At 39.7% G+C, this 22,867-nt stretch overlaps 1 protein-coding gene across 1 annotated transcript in view; it reads right to left on the reverse strand.

Moving 5' to 3' along the window:
• Positions 1–22,867, reverse strand: part of LOC140211131 (cytosolic 5'-nucleotidase 1A-like) — a 68,037-nt gene that overhangs the window by 14,475 nt on the left and 30,695 nt on the right. The window contains exon 6 of the mRNA XM_072280635.1: positions 12,271–12,303. Coding sequence (XP_072136736.1) covers positions 12,271–12,303 — 33 coding nt within the window. The remainder of the gene's footprint in view (positions 1–12,270; positions 12,304–22,867) is intronic.

The raw sequence follows: 22,867 nt of genomic DNA on the forward strand, positions 1-22,867 counted from the left end.
TGATAATTTAAGAAATAAATATGATACATTTTTGAATGTTTGGCATCCTTATTTACAAAAGATAGGATTGTATATATAGGTGCTCCGATTATAAAGATGTTAGTCCTTTGGGGAAAGAAACAAATACGTATATTAAATTTATCTCAAATCCCATGGAGCATGTGGAGACCTTCCAATATCCAGGCAGCCTTTCTTCCTTTTTTTCTTTTTCTTTCTTTTCTTTTAGGTAGGGGTATGTATCGGGGGAAGGGTTAAGGGGGAGGGGGGAGGGTAGATTTTATTATTCCATGTAATCAAGTTTGAAAATTGAATTAAAAATTATTTTAAAAAATGATGGGGCAAGTGAAGTTTAGTGAAATTATCCCCTCTGGTTCAAGATCCTGATGGTTGAGGGTAATAATTGTTGCTGAACCTGCTGGTCTGAGTCCTTGGGCTCTTGTACACATCACCCCTTTGCAGCAGCAAGAAGAGAGCTCGTCCTGGGTGGTGCAGGCTCCTAATACTGGATGCTGTTCTCCAGCAATGTTTCAAGTGGATGTGCTCAATGCTGGGGAGACCTTCACCCATGATGGACTGGGCTGTATCCACTACTTTTGTAGGATTTTGCATTCAAGGACATTGGTGTTTCCATACCAGGCTGTGTTGCAGCCAATCAAAATACTCTGCACTGCACATCTAAAGAGGTTTGTCTAAGTTTGAGATGTCATGCTGAATCACCACAAACTCCTAAGGAAGTAGGGGCGGTGCTATGCATTCTTTATATTGCACTTATGTGCTGGGCCAGGACATGTCCTCTGAAATAATGATACCTAGGAATTTAAAGATGCTAATCCTCTTCATCTCTGATCCTGCAATGAGGACTGGCTCATGGACCTGAGGTTTTCTTCTCCTGAAGTCTATAATCAGCTCCTTGGTCTTGAGCAAGAGGTTGTTGTTATGAAACCACTCAGCCAGATTTTCAGTCTCACTCCAGTTTGCTGATTCATCACCGTCTTTGATTCAGCATACAATAGTGGTGTCGTCAGCAAACTTGAATATGGCATTGGAGCTGTACTTTAGCCTCACAGTAATAACTGTAAAGCGCATAGAACCAGGGTCTAAGCACACACCCCTGTGATGCACCTGTGCTGATGGAGATTGTGGAGGAGATGTTGTTGCCAATCGGAACTGACTAGCATCAGCAAGTGAGGAATTCCAGGATGCTATTGCACAAGGAGGTATTGATGCCAGGGTCTTAGAGTGTATTGATTAGTTTTGAGGGGATGATGGTATTGAATACCGAGCTATAGTCAATAACGAGCATCCTGATGTATGCACCCTCACTGTCCAGATGTTCCAGGGTTGAGTGAAGAGGTGGCATCTGCTGTGCACCTGTTGCTTCAGTAGGCAAATTGGAGCAGATGTTAGTTACTTCTCAGGCAGGAGTTGATATATTTCATTACTAACCTCTTAAAACACTTCATCTCTGTGAATATAAGTGCTCCTGGGTGATAGTCATTGAGACAGGTCACTACGCTTTTCTTGGGCACTGGTATAAATGAAGCCTGCTTTAAAAAGTTGGGTACCACACACTGCCAAATTGAGAGGTTAAAGATCTCAGTGAACACACTAGCCAGTTGATCAGCACAGGTTTTTAGTACTTGGCCAGCTATCATATCTGGGCCGGATGCATTTCATAGGTTCACCCTCCTGAAGGATGCTCGGTTGTCTGCTTCAGAAATCAAGATCGCAGGATCATCGGGGGAGGTGGGAGTTTGTGATGATTCCTCCATGTTTTCATGGACAACGCAAGCACAGAAGGAAATAATCTGGCATCAAAAAGGAGCAGTTGTAACTTCTGTCAGGCCAGGCTTCATGGGAAGGTTCTGCCGAGTCCTGTCAAACCTGCATCCTACTTTACATATTGGAAATCTGGTACACCAGAAAACAGGGGCTAAGGTCATATTTTATATCTGTATATAGTCTAATTGTGAACTAAAAGTACAGAATGAAACTGTCTTGGGGAAAAAAAAAGATATACTTATGCAACAGTGTATCACCAGAACATATCTAAATTTTTTTACAAATTATTTTCAAGCTCAGCCACTATAATCAGAAAAACAGCATAGATCCTTCAAAAAAGCTGAATGACTAGTTAATCAAGTTGTTCAGTAATGAAGGAATATGAATCGTACAATGAGGAACAATAATATGCTTGATTTTACCGATTTACAAGCTCAAAATATATTGAAGCACATCAGTTTAACCACACACAATCAACCAAGGAGTCAAGGAGATGGTCATGAACTGACAATTTTAGTGTCCTAGGTAATTATGTGATCAATTGTCCTGATTTTATCTGAATAATAGTCATAGAAAGCACAGAAACAGCTCTTTGGCTCATCTAGCGCTTGCCGAAGCATTTAAAATGCCTAATCCCATTGACCTGCACTAGGACCATAGCCGTCAATACCCCTGTCATCCATGTACCAATCTAAACTTCTCTTAAATGTTGAAATTGAGCTCACGTGCAGCTTGTTTCGCACTCTCGTGATCCTCTAAGTGAAGAGATTTCCCGTCATGTTCCCCTTAAACTTTTCACCTTTCACCCATATCCCATGACCTCTAATTGGAGTTCAATCCAACCTCAGTAAAAAAAAAGCCTGCTTACATTTATCCTGTCTATACCCCTCATAATTTTCTACAGCTCTATCAAATGTCCCCTCAATCTTCTACATTCTAAGGAATAAAGTCCTAACGTATTCAATCTTTCCTTATAATTCAGGTCCTCCAGTCCCAGCGACACCCTTGTGAATTTTCTCTGTATGCTTTCGAACTTATTTACATCTTTCCTGCAGGTAGGTGGCCAAAAACTGCATATAATACTCCACGTTAAGCCTTACCAACGTCTTATACAACTTCAACATAACCATAAGACCATAAGACATAGCAGCAAAATTAGGCCACTTGGCCCATCGAACCTGCTCCGCCATTCAATCATGGCTGATCTTTTTCTCCCCTCCTCAACCCCATTTCCCAGCCTTCTCCCCGTAATATTTGATGCCATGTCCAATCAACAACCTATCAAGCTCTGCCTTAAGTACACCCAACAACCTGGCCTCCACAGCTGCCTGTGGTAATAAATTCCACAAATTCACCACTCCTTGGCTAAAGAAATTCCTCCACATCTCTGTTTTGAATGGATGCCCCTCTATCCTGAGGCTGTGCCCTCTAGTCCTAGACTCCCCAACCATGAGAAACATTCTTTCCACATCTACTGTCTAAGTTTTTCAACATTTGAAAGGTTTCAATGAGATCTCCCCTCATCCTTCTAAATTCCTGAGAGTACAGACCCAGAGCTATCAAATGTTCCTCATATGATAACCCTTTCGTTCCCAGAATCTTTGTGAACCTCCTCTAAACCCTCTCCAATGCCAGCACATCATTTTTGATATAAGGAGCCCAAAACTGTTCATAATAGTCAAGGTGAGGCCTCACCAGTGCCTTATCAAGCCTCAGCATCACTTCCCAGCTGCAAGTTAACCTTTAGGGTGTTTGGCAGAAGAATTCCCAAGTCTTTTTGCATCTCAGATTTTTGGATTTTTTCTCCGTTAAGAAAATAGTTTGCACATTCATTTCTACTACCAAAGTGCATGACCATGCATTTTCCAACATTGTATTTTATTTGCCAGTCTCTTGCCCATTCTCCTAATCTGTCGACGTTCTTCTGTATCCTACCTGTTTCCTCAACACTACCTGCCCTTCCACCAGTCTTTATATCATCTGCAAACTTGGCAACAAAGCCATTCTGTAAACAAATATGTAGACCTTGACCCTAATTATGAGCCAAGATTGCCACATTGGCAATGAACAATGGGATTTTCTCTCCACATCACACTTTAGTTTCTGAAATGACATCGATTCAGCTGATTGAAAACTATAAAAAGGGCAAGCATTCGGAGGAAACACCACCATCAACAGTGCATTGACGATGTCTCCTCACATGGTGACAAAATGTTTCCAAGTCAATTGCCAAGATCAGAGAACAACTCAACCCAAAACAACCATTATTTAGATATCCACGGCAGAGTAAATTTTAAATTGTCCCATTAAGGCCAAAAGATTTAATAGCTGAGGAGAATTTCTTATTCTTGTGGGATAATGTCCTTCCTGACCAAGGAGGTGACTCTGCTTGGCAGTTGAGACTAGTGACTGTGATACTATACCAGGTTTTGAGGTCTCCTCTATGTTGGTTGTAGGAATTGACTTTGGGACTGCAGGAAGCGGTGTGACAGCTCTAGACACTTTCTTCTCTAACAATTGACTTTGCTCTCCTCAACTGATTGATGTGTCATCACCAGATGATATCAGATGCAAACTCCATTATGCAGGAGTGGTCCAGTTCTGTCGTTCATTTTTCTCAGTACCCACTATCGATCATGTCTGTAGTCCCTTGCCAGGGCTGCTTGACCCGGAGTGAGACACTGAACATCCTTGTTGGAAGAGCCTTCGATACAACTCCGCTGCTTGTCCTGCATACTCCCTCCGAGATAGAGTTTAAGGAGATCCAAGTGTAGTGCAAGGGATGACCCAGGAACAGCACAGTTGGTGAGATGTTGGTACTGGAGTTTGCTGCACTGCAAAGTGCAAGGAGGAAATTGGTGACCTTCTGATTCAGTGTTAATGTAGTGTCTTTTGCTGAAATTGCTCAAAGTGCCTTCTTTAGATTCTGGCCAAATCTTTCCACCAAGCCATTTTATATATAGGTGGTACCACACAGATGTAACATTTCTTAATCTGTTCATTTTCTGGAATGACTGAAACAGTTCCACAACAAACTGTGATCCATTGTCACTGACTAAATGTTCTGAAACACCAATCCTGTGAAGAGGCTTCTCAATTCTTCAACAGCGTGTGAGGCTACAGTGGAGGGTACTGGGAACACTTCTGGCCACATTGTAGTTGCATCTGCTACTGCCATGAATTCCCTGCCAGGACAATGCAGGCCATTCCCAGAAAGGGAAAGGCACTGCTGTTGGCATCTTCTGGACATTTTGGCTTTCTAAACTGTGCATGGCGAGCTGCTCAATCTGCTGGCTTATCCCAGGCCACCAGACAAAGCTTCCAGCCAACACTTTCATATTACTAGAGAATACTTGAGAACCAGGATGAAGCTCCTCCAACACTTTAGCTCTCAGTTTGGATGGTACAACAACTCCCAATCCCCACATAAGGCAACCCCTATCAAGGGAAAGTTCATTCCACCCCTGGTAAAAATGGGGGAACTGGAATTTTGGGTTGCTATTGTAGACCTGAGACAGTGTGTTTTTTTCTCTCTGGTTTCCCTTTGGATTATCTCTTCCAGAAGACCAGTCTGTGCAGATTGGTGATAACATATCCTCCTCGCTGACGGTCAACACTGGCACACCTCAGGGCTGTGTGCTTAGCCCACTGCTCTGCTCTCTGTACACGCATGACTGTGTGGCTAGGCATAGCTCAAATACCATCTACAAATTTGCTGATGATCCAACCATTTTTGGTAGAATCTCAGATGGTGATGAGAGGGTGTACAGAAGTGAGATATGCTAACTAGTGGAATGGTGCCCCAGCAACAACATGGCACTCAATGTCAGTAAGACGAAAGAGCTGATTGTAGACTTCACGAAGGAACACATACTAATCCTCATAGAGGGATCAGAAGTGGAGAGAGTGAGCAGCTTCAAGTTCCTGAATGTCAAGATCTCTGAGGATCTAACCTGGTCGTAACATATTGATGTAGTCATAAAGAAGGCAAGACAGCGGCTATACTTTATTAGGAGTTTGAAGAGATTTGGCATGTCAACAAATACGCTCAAAAACATCTATAGTTGTACCGTAGAGAGAATTCTGACAGGCTGCATCACTGTCTGGTATGGAGGGGCTACTGCACAGGACTGAACGAAGCTGCAGAAGGTTGTAAATCTAGTTAGCTCCATCTTGGGCACTAGCCTACCAAGTACCCAGGACATCTTCAGGGAGCCGTGTCTCAGAAAGGCAGCGTCCATTATTAAGGACCTCCAGCACCCAGGGCATGCCCTTTTCTCGCTGTTACCATCAGGCAGGAGATACAGAAACCAGAAGGAACACACTCAGCAATTCAAGAACAGCTTCTTCCTCTCTGCCATCCAATTCCTAAATGGACATTGAAGCTTTGGACTACCTCACTTTTTAAATATACAGTATTTCTGTTTTTGCACATTTAAAAGAAATCTATTCAAAATCTATGACTTATTTATTTATTATGTTTTATTTTTTTCTCTCTCTCTGCTAGATTATGTATTGCATTGAAATGCTGCTGTTAAGTTAACAAATTTCACGTCACATGCCGGTGATAATAAACCTGATTCAGATTCTGATTCCATAATAGGGAGATTTTCAATTTGCACTCGGGAGAGTACGTCAAGAGGAGTGCCCTCATTTGTAAATTTTTCAGGTATTTTCCCATCAGCATTTCCATGACTTGATGCCCTCTTGAATTCAATCTCGTATCCTTCAAGAAACAGAGCCCACCTTTGTATTTGTGCTACTGTTGTTAGTGGAACATCCTTCAGTGGATTGAAATTAGACACCAGCGGTTAAGCACAGCAGTGAGGGTAAAGTCCCTCCCATGTGAGTACTGGTTGAAATATTTTACATTCTAATCCAAACTCAAGGCCTCTCTTTCAATCTATGCAAACTTTTCGCTGCGGCAGTAAGGGAATGTGATGCAAAAGCTATGGGGTGTTCACTTCGGTCATTCATAACGTGACATGACTACACCTATACCATAAGGCAGGGTATCACAAGCAAGCTTCATTGCACAATGTGGATCATATGTGTGAGCACATGGTCTGAAATCACCATTTCCTCTGTCTATCGAAAGCCACCTCACACTGCTCTGTCCATTGCCATTTTTTCCTGATCTGCAGTGATGAGTTCAAGGGGTGGGGTACAGTGGGTAGGTTTGGCAGGAAGCTGTTATAGTAACTGGCCAATCCTAAAAATGATTGCAACTGTGACATTCCCTTTGGCCTTGGGGCATCCACCACCGCTTGAATTTTCTCAGTACACTGTGCAAACCTTTGGGGAGGTGTCCAATGCAACCACAGTAGACGATGCTTGGTTTAAAGAATTCACACTTGTGTTGTCATGGTCTGGGCCCATAATCTTCTAATCTTTTGAACGCTGTCTTGAGATTTTGGAAATGTTCCTTGATATTCTCACTGGTAACAGTGATGTCATCCACGTAACACTGAGTGCCTGGGCAGCTTTGCAGCACCTAGTCCATAGCCTGCTATCAGAGTGCAGGTGCAGAGGCTACTCCAAAAATAAGCCTATTATAGTGATAAAGCCTTTTGTGTGTGTTTATGTTGAGAAGTTCTTTGGACTCTTTTTCCATCTCCATCCGCAGGTAGACTTCATCTAAGTCCACCTTGCTAAAGTGTTTTCCTCCAGAATAGTTTGCAAAGATATCCTCTATCCTGGACAGAGGGAATTAATCAACTTTCAGTACTGGGTTGATCACCACAGATCCTAACAGATCCATTCTTCTTGGCTGCTGGGACAACTGGCATTGCCCATGGGTTCCACTCAACCTTGGAAAGAATTCCTTCAGCCTCAATGCTATCTACCTCACTGGCTACTTTATCATAGATGGTATATTGAACCATTTGGGCTTTATAAAACTTGGGTGTGGCATTTTCATTTAACACTATTTTACCCTTGGTATGTTTGGGTTTTCTGATGTCATACTTGAACACTGTTGTAGCATCATACAGTATCTTTCTTAATTTACTTTCAGTTGACTCTTCTACAGGGGATGAGGTATGCAAATAGTGGATGGATCTCCAGTCTAGTAGCAGAAGTCTCAGCCACTCATGACCCTGCTATTTTCAACATATACAAGCCCATTGTGGCTTGTTGGTTGTTGTATTTCACCGTTACAAATGTCATTCGCACAGGAGTCTCTTTCCTCCTGTGTAAGTTCTTAGTTTTATATTTGCAGGCTTCAGTTTGGTATTTTTGAAATGCTGTACAAATTCATTTTCTGGAGTGACCGAAACAGGCAAGCTAGTGTCCAAATCCATTTTAACTATTTTGCTGTTCACTTCTGGTGTAAGCCATATTGAATCTCTCTTGTTTGTCTTCACAATGTAAATCTCAATGTTACCTAGTCCTGTGTCACTCTCAGCAGTATCAGTTATTTCATCAACACCAAGCAGACTCATGCTCTTTTTAACAGTGCAACTTGACTTTTTATCTTTTTCTCTTCCTTTTGTAGACTGTTTATTTTGGTCTGCCTGTTTTGCCTTTAAACCTGCAATGGTCCGGTGTATATGAACCCCTGCCACAATGGTAACCCAGTCAGGCCTCTGTCTAAATGCTGCAATTTTGTTCACGCTGACTTTCATTCCTAACTGCAATTCAATTGCATCTGAATGCTGTTTCCATTGATACAGTGATTTCAACTGCTCTTTTAAATGTGAGTTGTGCTTCAGTAAGGAGCCATTTTTAAATGCTCTATTGTAAGATTCCATAAACTAAACAATCTTTCGGTGCACATTACTAGCCCATCACTGAATTGACAATAGTCAATCTCTTCAATTCAGCTATGTAAGATGAAATGGACTTCCCTTCCTTTTGATTCCACTTATGAAACATAAAGCATCCTGTAATCAAGGTGGTTTCAGTTCTAAATGTTCTAGCATTACCTCCACGATATCAGCAAAGCTCATTTTGGCTAGTTTGGTTGCAGCAGTCAAACTTCTAAGCTAACTGTCTGACTTTCCACCAATTGCACTCAGCAAAACTGGCATTCGTTTCTCGTTAGCTATTCAATTTGCTTCAAAATACTGCTCAATTCATTCAGTATATATCAAACAGTTGTCTCTTGTGCAATTGAACACATTTCTCTTTGCGATGCAGTCAGCCATTTCTGCTTTTTTTATTTATGATTATTATCACTCTGTACTTACTTTTTTGAACCTATGAATTTTGTCCATTTTCTGCCTGTTTTGTTAAAACTTGACCGTATCTCTCCTTTTTGAGAGAGACACACGCTATGCTTTTTTTTTTTAAATTCAACCATCTCTTTTCTCCTGTGAAGAGAAAAACCTACTGCACTTCAAAAGATTGGTAATAATTTTAGGTTCATTTCAAAACTTACTCATCACCACTGTCATTTTTGTAATGCTAAAATATAAAACTAATTCAAAGAAAAGCACAGAGCCTGGGAGATAAATGTGTCCTCTTCACTTTTACTTTTAGTGACCTCGCATATACGACATGGTGGCATAATGATGTACATTCATGTACTTTTACATCTAACCCATTATAGATTATTTAAACAAAGAATGCTTAATCAAATAATATATTTACAAAATTACTCAATTACTGAAATACTAAATACACAACAAAATCCACAATTGTTAAATCTGCTGCACCCCTACATTGACTTCAGAAAATATAATGAGGTTTCTGGCACTACTCTGTAAGCAACACCCAAAACCACAAAGTCAATCAGCAATTACCATGCATATAACTGGTGGTTCCTTTAAACAGCACAGATATAATGACACTTCTTTTCGCTAAAAACTGGATCCTTGTTGCAAGTTGAATATATGATGTAAGCAAGATTAGTGATGTTTTGTTTGGTGACTCAATTGCACAGGAATTGTTATAATCTGCTCACTCCTCATGAAATTGGCACGTATGAGTGCTGTGACTCTTCCCACCTTTTCCAGTAGAAGACTTCATGACAACTGGCACAGAAACCTTATAGCAAATCAGCAACCTACAAATCCAAGCAACTGGTGCTACAGAATTTAATGTTATACCCTACATTGCTGTGAGAAGTGGAAATGGAGGGCACAGGAAGACCAAGTTGAAAGATGTATTGTATGTCAATGTCAGGAGGGGTTCCATTGGAAAATGTTTAAAAATGGGCAATATACTCCATCTCCAATACTGCACTGAGACCAACCATGTGCATTGCAACCTAAAATACTTTAGTTAATATTAATGTACATAATGACACATGTGTAGAGTGTAACTTTCTTGCATTTGAGTGTTCTGCAACACTACTTAAAGGGATGATGATCTGCAACGGAAAACTTTGATTTAATTATCTCATTCATTCATAGATACGAGAGCAGAAAATTTGATAATATGAAAGTGAATGCATCAATAAAATTCCCTTCTTTCCAGCTCTTCAGAAAATAATAATGGATATTAACTAATGAAAATATATCAGATGGCAAATTTCTATCGGTTTCCAAACGGCCAGCAACTAGGAACATAACTGGGCCATTAAGGCTCCAGAGTCCAAGCAATTTGATGATCTATGTCTTAATTCCATTTACCTGCTTTTGATTCATTGATCTCTTCACTTATTCATTAATTGTTTGTAGCATTCATTTATTCCCTGTTATGGTAATTTATTCACTCCTTCATACATATTCCAATTCACTCTTTGTCTCTTGATACCCACATTCAAAAATATAAATCCACTTAAAAAGTAAAAGCAATGCAGTATCCACAAGCTTTATTATGGGGAGTGTTTTAGATTTACACACCATGATTTATACAGGAAATGATCTGTAATTTCACAATAAGTAGCCTAGGAATAATGTTAATATTGGCCATCACAGTCTGAATTCCTTCACTGGAGCAAATAACTTTTGTTTGTCTATTCTGTTAAATCTTTTTATCCATTTGGAAACAAGTCAACTATATTTTTCTTTAATAAGATGCAGTTGCTACTTGTTATGGCAGCATCTATTGGCTCCCCAGCATTTGAACTCAGAGAAAAGCAAGCTAAATTCATACAATTTACAATAGTAATTTAAGTGCTGGAATCATTGTGCTACACCAAAATTCTTCTAATGCAAGTACATAAATTTGACACGATGTTACAGATGGTAATTTAACCAAAGCTCAATACAATTTAAGCATAATTCCTTCCTATTTGTGTAAAGTTTATATTTCAAATGCCTTGAAATTGGGGCTATCATTCCACTAGCTTTTAAAAATTCATTTTACTTACATTCATCTTTTAAGATAGCTGTATAAGCATCTGGCAAAAGTTTTTGTTCTCCTTCTTGATACATACATGGTATCAAATTTTGCTTCATGAGTTTCTTTGAAGCACTCTAGCAAGTTTTATAGTGTGACATATAAATAACAGCTGAATTTGTATACAAAATAACCTTTTTTGCTTCCACAGTTCCCAGTCTTTTATCATTGAGAAACTACTCCTGAATTTTGGACCTAAAATGGATTAAACTTGCCATATTCAATCCTATTCATCACAGCAGCTGTCTTTTTTAATTATATTAAATCCTTATTAAGTTTGACTTCTTGATTTATTTATAAAAACCCCTTAAAGGACTTATGATTTCAGAATCAGTATTACAATTAATATTACTAACATATCCTATGAAAATTGTTGTTTTGCAGCAGCAGTGAATTGCAATATATAATAAAAATTATAAATTACAATAAGAAATATATATTAAATATTCAAAGTAGATAAAAATGAAAAAAAAATGGTGAGATAGTTTACATGGGTTCTTTGTCCATTCAGAAATCTGATGGTGGAGAAAAAAACATAAGACCTTCAAAACAATCTAATTGCAACATTTAACATTTTAGTTGTTTATTTAATCTACACTGTAGTCATACTCACACCTGTCTTTAAAGGTGCACCTGTTCCCTTAAAATATGTTATTTTATTATGTTTCAAAGGGCATTTACTGCTGACTTTGGTACTCCTTGCAGTTTCCTTGCAATTAATTATATCTTTTTACTCATTCAGTCTTTTTCTTTAGTTGCTCCAGACTAAACAAATTCAATTTTTCCGACATTTGGGTAAATCTCCTTTTTTCTGATGCTATCTTGTTTGATTTTATTGATTAAGATTGTTTATTTGTACAAATAGAATTTTTGACTTGGGATATGGAGTGCTTTGTATTTCATCAAATACATATTTAAACATTTCCAACTGTTGACTATAGGTTTACCCATAACAGTTCACAACAGTTTACTACTGTGAATTCATTATTCATTCCTTCAAAGTTCACTTATTGAAATTGAACTGTCATTCTCCTTGTACTAACTCAAATCAAACAGCAAAGTCAAATATGTTACACTGATTAAATGCAAAATGTTCCCTTCCAATAACATTGTTAACAGGAATTGTTCAATAGTTCTACTGCACTGTTTAATTCACTGTATAATGAAAACTGACTCAAATATGTGATGAAAAGTCTTTACCTTTGCTACTTCTGGGGCCCCACTTCTTCCTGTCTATGGAAAAATAAAAATCTCATGTTTTAACCACATTCTTTCTGCAGCACGTTTTTGCTGATATCGACATTTGCACACTTCTGTCACCAGAATACCTTTGTCAGGAAATCAATTCCTGACACAGACATTTCTTGCATTATCTTAAGTTGCCTGATCACCCAAAATGATACGCACAATAGATTCTATAGATGATGGAAATCTTGAGCAACACACACAAAATGCTGGAGGAACTCAGCATCTACACAGTTGATGTTTCAGTCCGAAATGTCCTTAATCAGGACTCACCCAATATGAATTCCTTCTGTTTACTGTTGTAATTGTATTGCAGTTTCAAAACTCCATATTGAAATACTCTGACCTGTCAACAAATCATGTAGTCTGGAATAGTTAACTTGTAATCAGTTCTCTGCAGTATCTTTTAAATTTTCAGTTTTAATTGATCTGTTTTATATCATGTCGATCCTGATGATGTTTTGCAGAAAGTTGACTTATTCAACTTCTTTATAGCTGATGCTCTCTATATTGCTGTACAGATATTTTAAAGCACCATCAATTACTAGCATGACATTTAATGCAGTGAGCAACATTAGATAGGGTTTTCTTCCTTACTCTTAAGATCATTTTACATTTGCACTGAACTGACAACTGTGCGACAAAGACACTGACAATCCCATTTTGCCAAGACCATTAACTAACATACATATTTCAGTAATGATTGAGACATAATAGAAAAATGAATGAGCAATGCAGGAGGGAAGGTCAAGGCTTTGGAGGAGATGCTTTTTGTGGATAGGTACCAAAAATGGGAAACAACAACTGTGTGGACAGAAAAGGAATGTTGCGTTCATTCTCTTCAGAGGGGAAGAGTCTAAGAATAGGTTTGGGATTGTCATCGATTATATTATGTTTAAACTGTAGGTGGGGAGAAACTGCAAGAAGATGGAACATAGAACTGTATAGCACAGTATGGGCCCTTCCATCCACAATGTTGTGTTGATCAATATAAACCTAGTCCACGATCAGTCTAACACTTCCCCCTACCCAGCCCATAACTCTCCATTTTTCTTAATGTCTATGTGCCTTTCTAAGAGTCTCTTATACGTCCCTATTGTATCAGCCTCCATTGTCAATCCCAGCAGTGCATTCCTGATACATACCACTCACTGTGTAAAAACCATACCTCTGACATCTCTCCTAAACTTTCCTGCACTCACTGACACAAAGAATATCCTCTGGTATTGAGCACTGCCACCATGGGAGAAAAGGCACTGGCTATTTACCCTATCAATGCCTCCCATAATCTTATAAACCTCTATCAAGTCACCTCTCATCTTGCTTTGGTCCAAAGCTAGTTCACTCAACATTTTCTCATAAGGCACGTTCCCTAATCCAGGCAGCACCCTGGCAAATCTACTCTGCACCCTCTCTAAAGCTTCCACGTGCTTGCTATATTGAGGTGATCAGAACTGAAAACTATACTTCAAGCTTATGCAGTATATTCAAGGGCATATTGAAAGGACAACAGCATAGCAAGGCAGGGAGGGGAAAGGAAGAGGATTTATGATCAGATTGGGTGGAAGTCATAACACAAAAAAATAGCACAGCTTTGAGATTTGTTTAGTGTCCAGTACATCTTGACTTCAATGACTTCCCTGCACTGTCTGCCTTCATTCTTCAAAAAAATATCTTGCTTCTTTCTGTGAAGATATTTAGCTCAAGCCAAAAAATTCTATCAGTTAAGAAACTTGAGAAAATGTTAAATGATAGAGATGAGAAAGTGTACAAATACTAAGTTACTCAGTACTTGAGGGTTACAGGTTGAAATCTCTTCTCTGACTTGTTTGCAAAACTCTCCAGAAAACAAGGTTAGGTACTGGTGTCAATATTCCCAGAGCACAGTATAAATTGTCATTTTAAAAGGTTGTGAGTATAGGATCAGAAGAAATTGTTAAATTGAGTGAATTAACATGACTTGGAAATGCCAATACCTAGCATCAACTGTATTGCTTTCAATAAAAATTACTTTTCTTATGTTGTGAACATGTAAGTTACTAAAGTTAATTGTATCCATGAGCAACAGAAAGCTCCATGGATGTTTTTTTAAAAAATTGTGAAATATCTGCACCAAATCATATTTTAGTAGACCACAGAGATTCTGGACAAAGGAAGAATAGGGCATAAGACAGTTTGAGGTTCCATCTGTTGGAGCGATAATGACAGAAGCCATAAACACAAGAGATCCTGAAGATGCTTGAAATCTAGAACAACAAACACAAAATGCTAGAAGCTCTCAGGAGGTCAGGCAGCATCTATATGGAGAGGAATTGATGTTTCAGGCTAAGATCCTTCATCAGAAAGATTTTGATATGAGTCTTAAAATTAAAGATTGTCTTTACTAACCAGACAGCTTAAAAATAAGACAAACAGAACAACCAGAAGGCGTTGAAAATGTGAAATAATTGGATAGATTTGCTATCTGAAGAAGTCGCCCAAGGGATCGTTATTTCACTGGCACCATCTTGACCAGTGGACAATCTCCATCAACACAAGAGCACCACAGGGATGTGTGCTTCGCCCTCTGCTCTACTTGCTTTACACCTATGACTGTGTGGCTAAGTACAGCTCCAACACTATATACAAGTTTGCTGATGATACCACTGTAGTGGGCTGTATCAAAGGTGGTGATGAATCAGCATACAGGAGGGAGATTGAAAACTTGGCTGAGTGGTGTAATAACAACAACCTCTCACTCAATGTCAATAAGGCCAAGGAACTGATTGTAGACTTAGGAGAGGGAAACTAGAGGTCCATGAACCAGTAATCATCGGAGGATCAGAGGTGGAGAGGGTCAGTAACTTTAAATTCCTGGGTGTCACTACCTCAGAGGACCTGTCCTGGACCCATCATATAAATATCATTGCAAAGAGAGTGAGGCAGCTTCTCTACTTCCTCAGGGGTCTTGGCAAACTTCTATAGATGTGTGGTGGAAAGTGAGCTGATTGGCTGCATTTCAGCCTGGTATGAGGACTACAATGCCTTTGTGCAGAAAATCATACAAAAGGTAGTGAATTTGGCCCAGTACATCACAGGTAAAGCACATCTACAAACATTTGTACATGAAACTTTGCCGAAGAAAAGCAGCATCCATCATTACTACCCAGGCCATGCTCTTTTCTCACTGCTGCCGTCAGGTAGAAGGTACAAGTGTCTCAGGACTCATACCACCAGGTTCAAGAAGAGTTACTAACCTCAACCATCAGGCTCTTAAACAACAGGGGATAACTACACTTCCTCTATTTCTGGTTTTCCCACAAATGATGTTCTCACTTTAAGAACTCCTTATCTTGTTATTTCATGCTCTCATTATTTATATTTGCAGTTTGTTGTTCATTGATCCTGTTTACAGTTACTGTTCAATAGGTTTACTAAGTAGTCCCGCAGGAAAAAAAGAATCCCAGAGTTGTATGTCGTGACATGTATGTACTCGGATAATAAGTATTACTCTGAACTTTAATTATATGTGCTATATGTGCAGTGTGCATGTGTGACTGTTAGTACTGTGTTTTATACCTTGGCCCTGGAGGAACATTGTTTTGTTTGGCTGTATGGTTGAATGACAATTAAACTTGAATTTGAATGCAATGGTGAATTTTGTCACCAGACCCTAAGACCACAAGTGCATAGGAGCAGAATTAGGTCATTTGGCCTGTCAGTTCTGCAGTGTCATTATACCACGGCTGATTTTTTTATCCATCCTAACCCCATTTTCCAGTCTAGTAATGTTTGATGCCCTTACTAAACAAAAAACTATCAACCTCCGCTTTAAATATACTGAATGAGTTGGCCTTCACAGCTGTCTGCAGCAATGAATTCTGCAGCATCACCACCCTCTGGTTAAAGGAATTCCTCCCCATCTCTGTTCTCTAGGGACGTGCCTTTATTCTGAGGCTGTTGCATCTGTCTTGGATTCCTCCACTATAGAAATCATTCTCTCCACATCCACTCTATTTAAACCTTTCAATATTTGATAGGTTTCAATGAGGTCACCCCTCATTCTTCTAAACTCTAGAGAGTACAGGCCTAGAGCCATCCACCCTCTCCAGCACATCCCTTCTAAGATAAGGGGCCAATACTTCAAGCTGGGCTGACCAATGACCTAAAAAGCATCAGGATTGCATCCTTGCTTTTATACACTAAACCTCTTGAAATGAATGCTAACAATGTGTTTGCCTTCCTTACCACCGACTCAATCTGCAAGTTAACCTTTAGGGAATCCTGTACAAGGACTCCCAAGTCCCTTTGCACATCTGAAATCTGAATTTTCTCCCCATTTAGAAAACAGTCCCACACATTTATTCCTTCTAACAAAGTGCATGACAATACACTTCCCTACACTATATTTCATCTGCCATTTCTTGGCTCATTCTCCTAAACTATCTAAATCCCTCTGCAGACTCCCTGCTTCTTCTGCACTAGCTGCCCCTCCATTTTTCTTTGTACCTGTCATCCAAATCATTAATATCTAACATGAATAGAAGCAGTCCCAACACCAACCCCTGCGGAACATCACTAGTCACTGGCAGTCAACCAGGAAAGTCCCCCTTTATTTCCACTCTTTGCCTCCTGCCAGTCAGCCAATTTTTTATCCATGCTAGTATCTTTCCAGTAATACCACTGTCTCTTATCTTGCTAAGTATTTTGATGTGCAGCACCTTATCAGAGGCCTTCTGAAAACCCAAGTAAACAATATCCATTCACTCTCCTTTGTCTATCCTCTCCATTATTTTCCAGCAGAATTCCAGCAGATTTGTTAGGCAAGATTTCCCCTTATCATGCGCCTCGAAGTACCCCGAACCCTCTTATATATAGACACAGACATCTTCCTAACAACTGAAGTCAGACTAACTGGCCTATAATTTCCTTTCTTTTACCTCCCTCCCGCCTTAAAGAGTGGAGAGACATTTGTAATTGTCCAGTCCTCGAGAAAAATTCCAGAATACTGCATGCGTCCGAGATATAACCCCTTCAGTCCTGTATTCATTATTCATTTTGGTTTTGTTCCCACTTCAACTCATCCCACTGACTACCATTTTGTCCTGTCCTCTGCCTCCCTTTTCTCACAGTCTCACTACACACTGTATACGTGTACACCCACTGCTCCATCCTCAGCTCTATCACTCCAGTTCCTATCCCTACGCCAAGTTAGTTTAAAAGCTCGAGCAAACCTGACTGCAAGGATTTTGGTCTCCCTTGAGTTCAGTTGTAACCTGTCTTTTTTTCCTTCCTCAGAAGAGATCCTAATGATCCAGAAATCTGAAACATTGCCCCCACTAATTACTCAGCCACGTATTGATCAGCCAAATAATCTTATTCTTATCCTCACTGGCACATGGCACAGGCAGCAATTCAGAGGTTACCACCCTTGAGATCCGCTTTTCAGCTTTCTACTTAACTCCCTATATTCTCTCTTCAAACTTCAACCCTTTTCTTACCTATGTCATTAGTATCAATAATAACACAACATATAGCTGTTCACTCTTCCCCTTTAAAATGCTGTGGATCCGATCTGAGACATCCCTGACCCTGGCACCTGGAAGGGTTCATATCACCCAACTGTCTCCTTACGTCCACAGAATCTCCTGTCTGATCCTCTAACTATGAAATCTCCTGTAACAACTGTACTCCTCTTCTTCCCCGTTCCCTCTGAGCCACTGAGCCAGGCTCAGTGCTAGAGACCCTGTTGCTGTGGCTTCATCCTGGTTGATCTCCCCTCCCCAAAATAGTAAACATATTATTGAGGGGAATGGCCACAGGGGTGCTCTGCATAACCACCTAGCTTCCTCCTTCCTTCAGCTTTAACATACAATTAACCCTGGACCCATTGTCACCACAATGATCCAATGAGACATGATCGCTGTGACATAGGAAGTCATCCATACTTGTGAGAATCTCACTGTGAAGTTTTAATATCAAAGATTGGTATTGTATATGATCCTGGTATGGTGAATTTTGAATGCAAAGACTATCTTTTAGTCTGCTTCAATGAATGAGTCATAGATGGCTTACAGCTCGCTCTCAGAGCCCAAGCAGACACGGGCATTGTCGTCTAAACAACAGAGCCTGGACCACCCTTGATGCTGGTTGTCATCGGCATGGCGATAATGGTTTCCTACTTGTTCTGAACTTCTCAGGTAAGGTACAGCATTTTGGAGGGAAAGACTGAAAATAGTATCGAGCCTTGCTACTTCTGACTTAAACACCTAATAAAGCATATCGTAAGCCCTATGACACGATTGCCTGAAATACACCATTGTTATAGGTAGCAAACTATAATCTCCTCAACTGCATCATGCCCCAATCTCCTGCCTCCCCCTGTGTCCCTTCATGCCCTGGCCAATCAAGAATCTATAAATTCTGTCTTAACTATACATAAAAACTTGGCTTCCACAGCTACCTGTGGCAATGAATTCCACAGATTCACCACTCTCTGGCTAAGGAAATTCCATCTTATCTCCATTCTAAATGGACGACCCTCTATTTAGAAGTTGTGTCCTGTGGTGTTAGACACTCACACCACAGGAAACATCCTCTCTACATCTACTGTATCTAGGCCTTTCACCATTCGATAGGTTTCAATGAGGTCACCCTTCATTCTTCTAAATTCCAGTGAATATACGCCCAGTGCCATCAAGCGCTATTCATATGACAAGCCATTCAACTCTGGAATCATTTTCGTGAACCTCCTTTGAACCCTCTCCAGTTTCAGCACATCCTTTCTAAGATAAGGGGTCCAAAACTGCTCTGAATACTCCAAGTGAGGCCTCACTGGTCTTTATAAAGCCTCAACATTACATCCTTGCTCTTATATTCCAGTCCTCTTGAAATGAATGCTAACATTGCATGTGCCTTTGTCAGCATATACTCAACATGCAAATTAACCTTTAGGAAATCCTGCACAAGGACTCCCAAATCCATTTGCGCCTCAGATTTTTATATTTTCTCTCCATTTAGAAAATAGTCAACCCTTTCATTTCTTCCATGAAAGTGCATGATCATACACTTCCCATTACTGTATTCCACCTGCCACTTCTTTGCTCATTCTCCTAATTCTTCTAAGTTCTTCTGAGGCCTCTTTAAAACTACCTGCCCCTCCACATATTTTCGTATCATCTGCCAACTTTGCAAGAAAGCCATCAATTCCATCATCCAAATCGTTGACATATGGTGTAAAAAGAATCAGTCCCAATGCAGACATCTGTGGAACACCAATAGTCACCAGCAGCCAACCAGAAAAGGCTCCTTTTATTCCACACCTTTTCCTCCTGCCACTCAGCCACTACTTTATCCATGCTAGAATATCTCCTAAAATACCATGGGCTTGTACTTTGTGAAGCAGCCTCATGCATGGCACCTTGTCAAAGGCCTTCTAAAAATCCAAGTACATAACATCAAACGATTCTCCTTCATCTTATCCTGCTTGTTATTTCTTCAAAGAATTCCAACAGATTTGTCAGGCAAGATTTTCCCTTGAGGAAACCATACTGACTACAACATACTGTATCATTTGCCTCCAAGTACCCCAAAACAACATCCTTAACAACCTAGTGATTCTTGAAAGATCATTATTAGTGCTGAAATAATCTCCCTAGCTCCCTCTTTCAGAATCCTTGGGTGTACACTATCTAGTCCAGGTGACTTACCTACCTTCGGACCTTTCGGTTTCCCAGGAACCTTCTCTCTAATAACGATAACTTCACACACTTCACGACCCATGACACCTGGAATTCCCACCATTACTACCTCTCCAGCATCGTTTTCCAGCGGTCCAATATCCATTCTTACCTCCCTTTTACAATTTATGTATCTGCAGAGATGTTCAGATGTTCATGGGGTGTTAGCTATCATAAGTCGAGGGATAGAGTTTAAGAGTCGCGATGTAATGATGCAGCTCTAAAAAACTCTGGTTAGGCCACATTTGGAGTACTGTGTCCAGTTCTGGTCACCTCACTATAGGAAGGATGTGGAAGCATTGGAAAGGGTACAGAGGAGATTTACCAGGATGCTGCCTGGTTTAGAAAGTATGTATTATGATCAGAGATTAAGGGAGCTAGGGCTTTACTCTTTGGAGAGAAGGAGGATGAGAGGAGACATGATAGAAGTATACAAGATAATAAGAGGAATAGTTAGAGTGGATAGCCAGCGCCTCTTCCCCAGGGCACCACTGCTCAATACAAGAGGACATGGCTTTAAGGTAAGGGGTGGGAAGTTCAAGGGGGATATTAGAGGAAGGTTTTTTACTCAGAGAGTGGTTCATGCGTGGAATGCACTGCCTAAGTCAATGGTGGAGGCAGATACACTAGTGAAGTTTAAGAGACTACTAGACAGGTATATGGAGGAATTTAAGGTGGGGGCTTATATGGGAGGCAGGGTTTGAGGGTCGGCACAACATAGTGGGCTGAAGGGCCTGTACTGTGCTGTACTATTCTATGTTCTATGTTCTATAAGACACAGTTGGTGTCCTCTTTAATATTATTAGCTAGCTTACTTTTGTATTCCATCTTTACCTTCTTGACTTTTTAGTTGCCTTCCATTGGGTATTTAAAAGCTTTCCAATCTCCTAACTTCCTACTAGTTTTTGCTCTACTATATGCCGAATCTTTGGCTTTTATGTTAGCTATGATTTCGCTCGTTAGTCATGGTTGTGTCATCTTGCCTTTAGAATACTTCTTCCTCTGTGGGATGTATCTATCCTGTTCCTTTCAAATTGCTTCCAGAAATTCCAGCCAGTGCTGCTCTGCCATCATCCCTGCCAGAGTACTTTTCTAATCCATTCTGGCCAACTCCACTCTCATGCCTCCACTCTTCCTTTACTCCACTGAAATAGTGATACGACTGACTTAAGCTTCTCCTTCTCAAATTTCAACTTTCACTGTAACATAGCATTTGTTTATCTTTTGCACTGTACTGCTGCCACAAAAACAACAAATTTCATGACATACTGAATGAGTGATAATAAATCCGATTCTGATTCATGAGCACTATTCAAACACCAGTGAATGATCATTGCTTCTCACTTCCCTGCCAACAAACAAAGCCACTGCAAACTTAGAGCAGGATTCAACTCCTCAGCCGCCAAGCCTGGCCTATCATACAAAAAGATTGTAGCTAATTTTTGAAGACTCATTATCATCAGCAACAAGTGTTGATGAATTTCTAAAAAAAAATTAAGTATTTGGATTTATTTGTCTGAAATTCTTCCAACATTTTACATTGAAACTGTTTTTTGTTTTATAAGTTTTCACTTAATAAGAGCTGTTAGTCACATGAAGTAATTCTTAAAAGGGGACGCATCCAGCAGTAACACATAGGTGACAGAAATCACCATATCTCTCACAACAATGATTTTCAAAGCGCATGTTATGCTGAATTCAAAGACATAGTCCTATCACCTGACATTGCCGCTGGTGGTGCAATAACAATTTTCTAATGTTATTTGCTAACATTAGTGCCACCTCTTGAAATTTCTTCAGTTCAGAAGTGAAAGTGACCTTCAGCGTAAGGATTGGCATTTCACACTTGGATTCAAACTCAGTGGAAGTTTCACTTGAATTGTTAAGTGCGGTTATGTGATTGTGTGTTTTCCCCACACAATCCCTCACCAATGCTGCTAGTATTCAGGTTTTTTTTTGATCAGGCAATGGCTGTTGGACTATCTTCTGAGTCCCTGTTGATAATTGCCTTCAACACTCTAAGCTGAAAAACTGTTACAAATATTTCTTTGCTGGGCTGTGCCCGCTAATCAGCCCCCAAGCAACTCCAGAGATTTGGTGATTTTTTTCTGTAACTATTCCCATTCTGTTCCAGAATCATCAACACGACACTTCTTCAGATCCTTGCACTCAATTGACACATGTACTGAGGCCCCTCCGAACAGTTAAAACCAACACCCTTCCCCCAACCGATTCACCCAACAGGTTGCAGGACCACCAGAGCAGCATGTAGCTAGAGTGTGGTAAACCTGCATAGACAGTTTACATTATAAATGTAGACATAGACATTTATAAGGAAAAAATAAAAAAGCAGAATATGTGACCTTAACACAGGACTTCAATTACTTAATCTCCTCCTCTCACTCTTCGCTTCACCTGAAGACTAAAATTGATTCCTTGTGTTTTGTTCTGACTTTGTGCAATAATATTTTAACACTTATCCATTTTCTTACTTCCTTTGAAATTAATCAGTATAAAAAACCAAGAGAGATGTTAAAAGGTCATTCTTGATTCAGTGTCGAAAATTATTGAGAAAATTAAGATTTTTACTTGTGTTGCTTGTCAAAGGAAAGCAAGTGACATGATTGTATTTTTAACATAAGCCTTTCAACAGGCTTTTAACTTTGAATGTAAAGCATTGCAAATAAACTAGGCTAATAAAGACATATATCACTTTTATAAATTAATGTAATGTTTATCCATTTGTAGCTATTCAATAAATTCAAATTGAATTAGTTTATGTAGAATAAAATACTGATTTAACAGATAACTATCATTAAAATTCATTCAATGGA

The sequence above is a fragment of the Mobula birostris genome, chromosome 2 (assembly GCF_030028105.1).
Source record: "Mobula birostris isolate sMobBir1 chromosome 2, sMobBir1.hap1, whole genome shotgun sequence".
NCBI lineage: Eukaryota > Metazoa > Chordata > Chondrichthyes > Myliobatiformes > Myliobatidae > Mobula > Mobula birostris.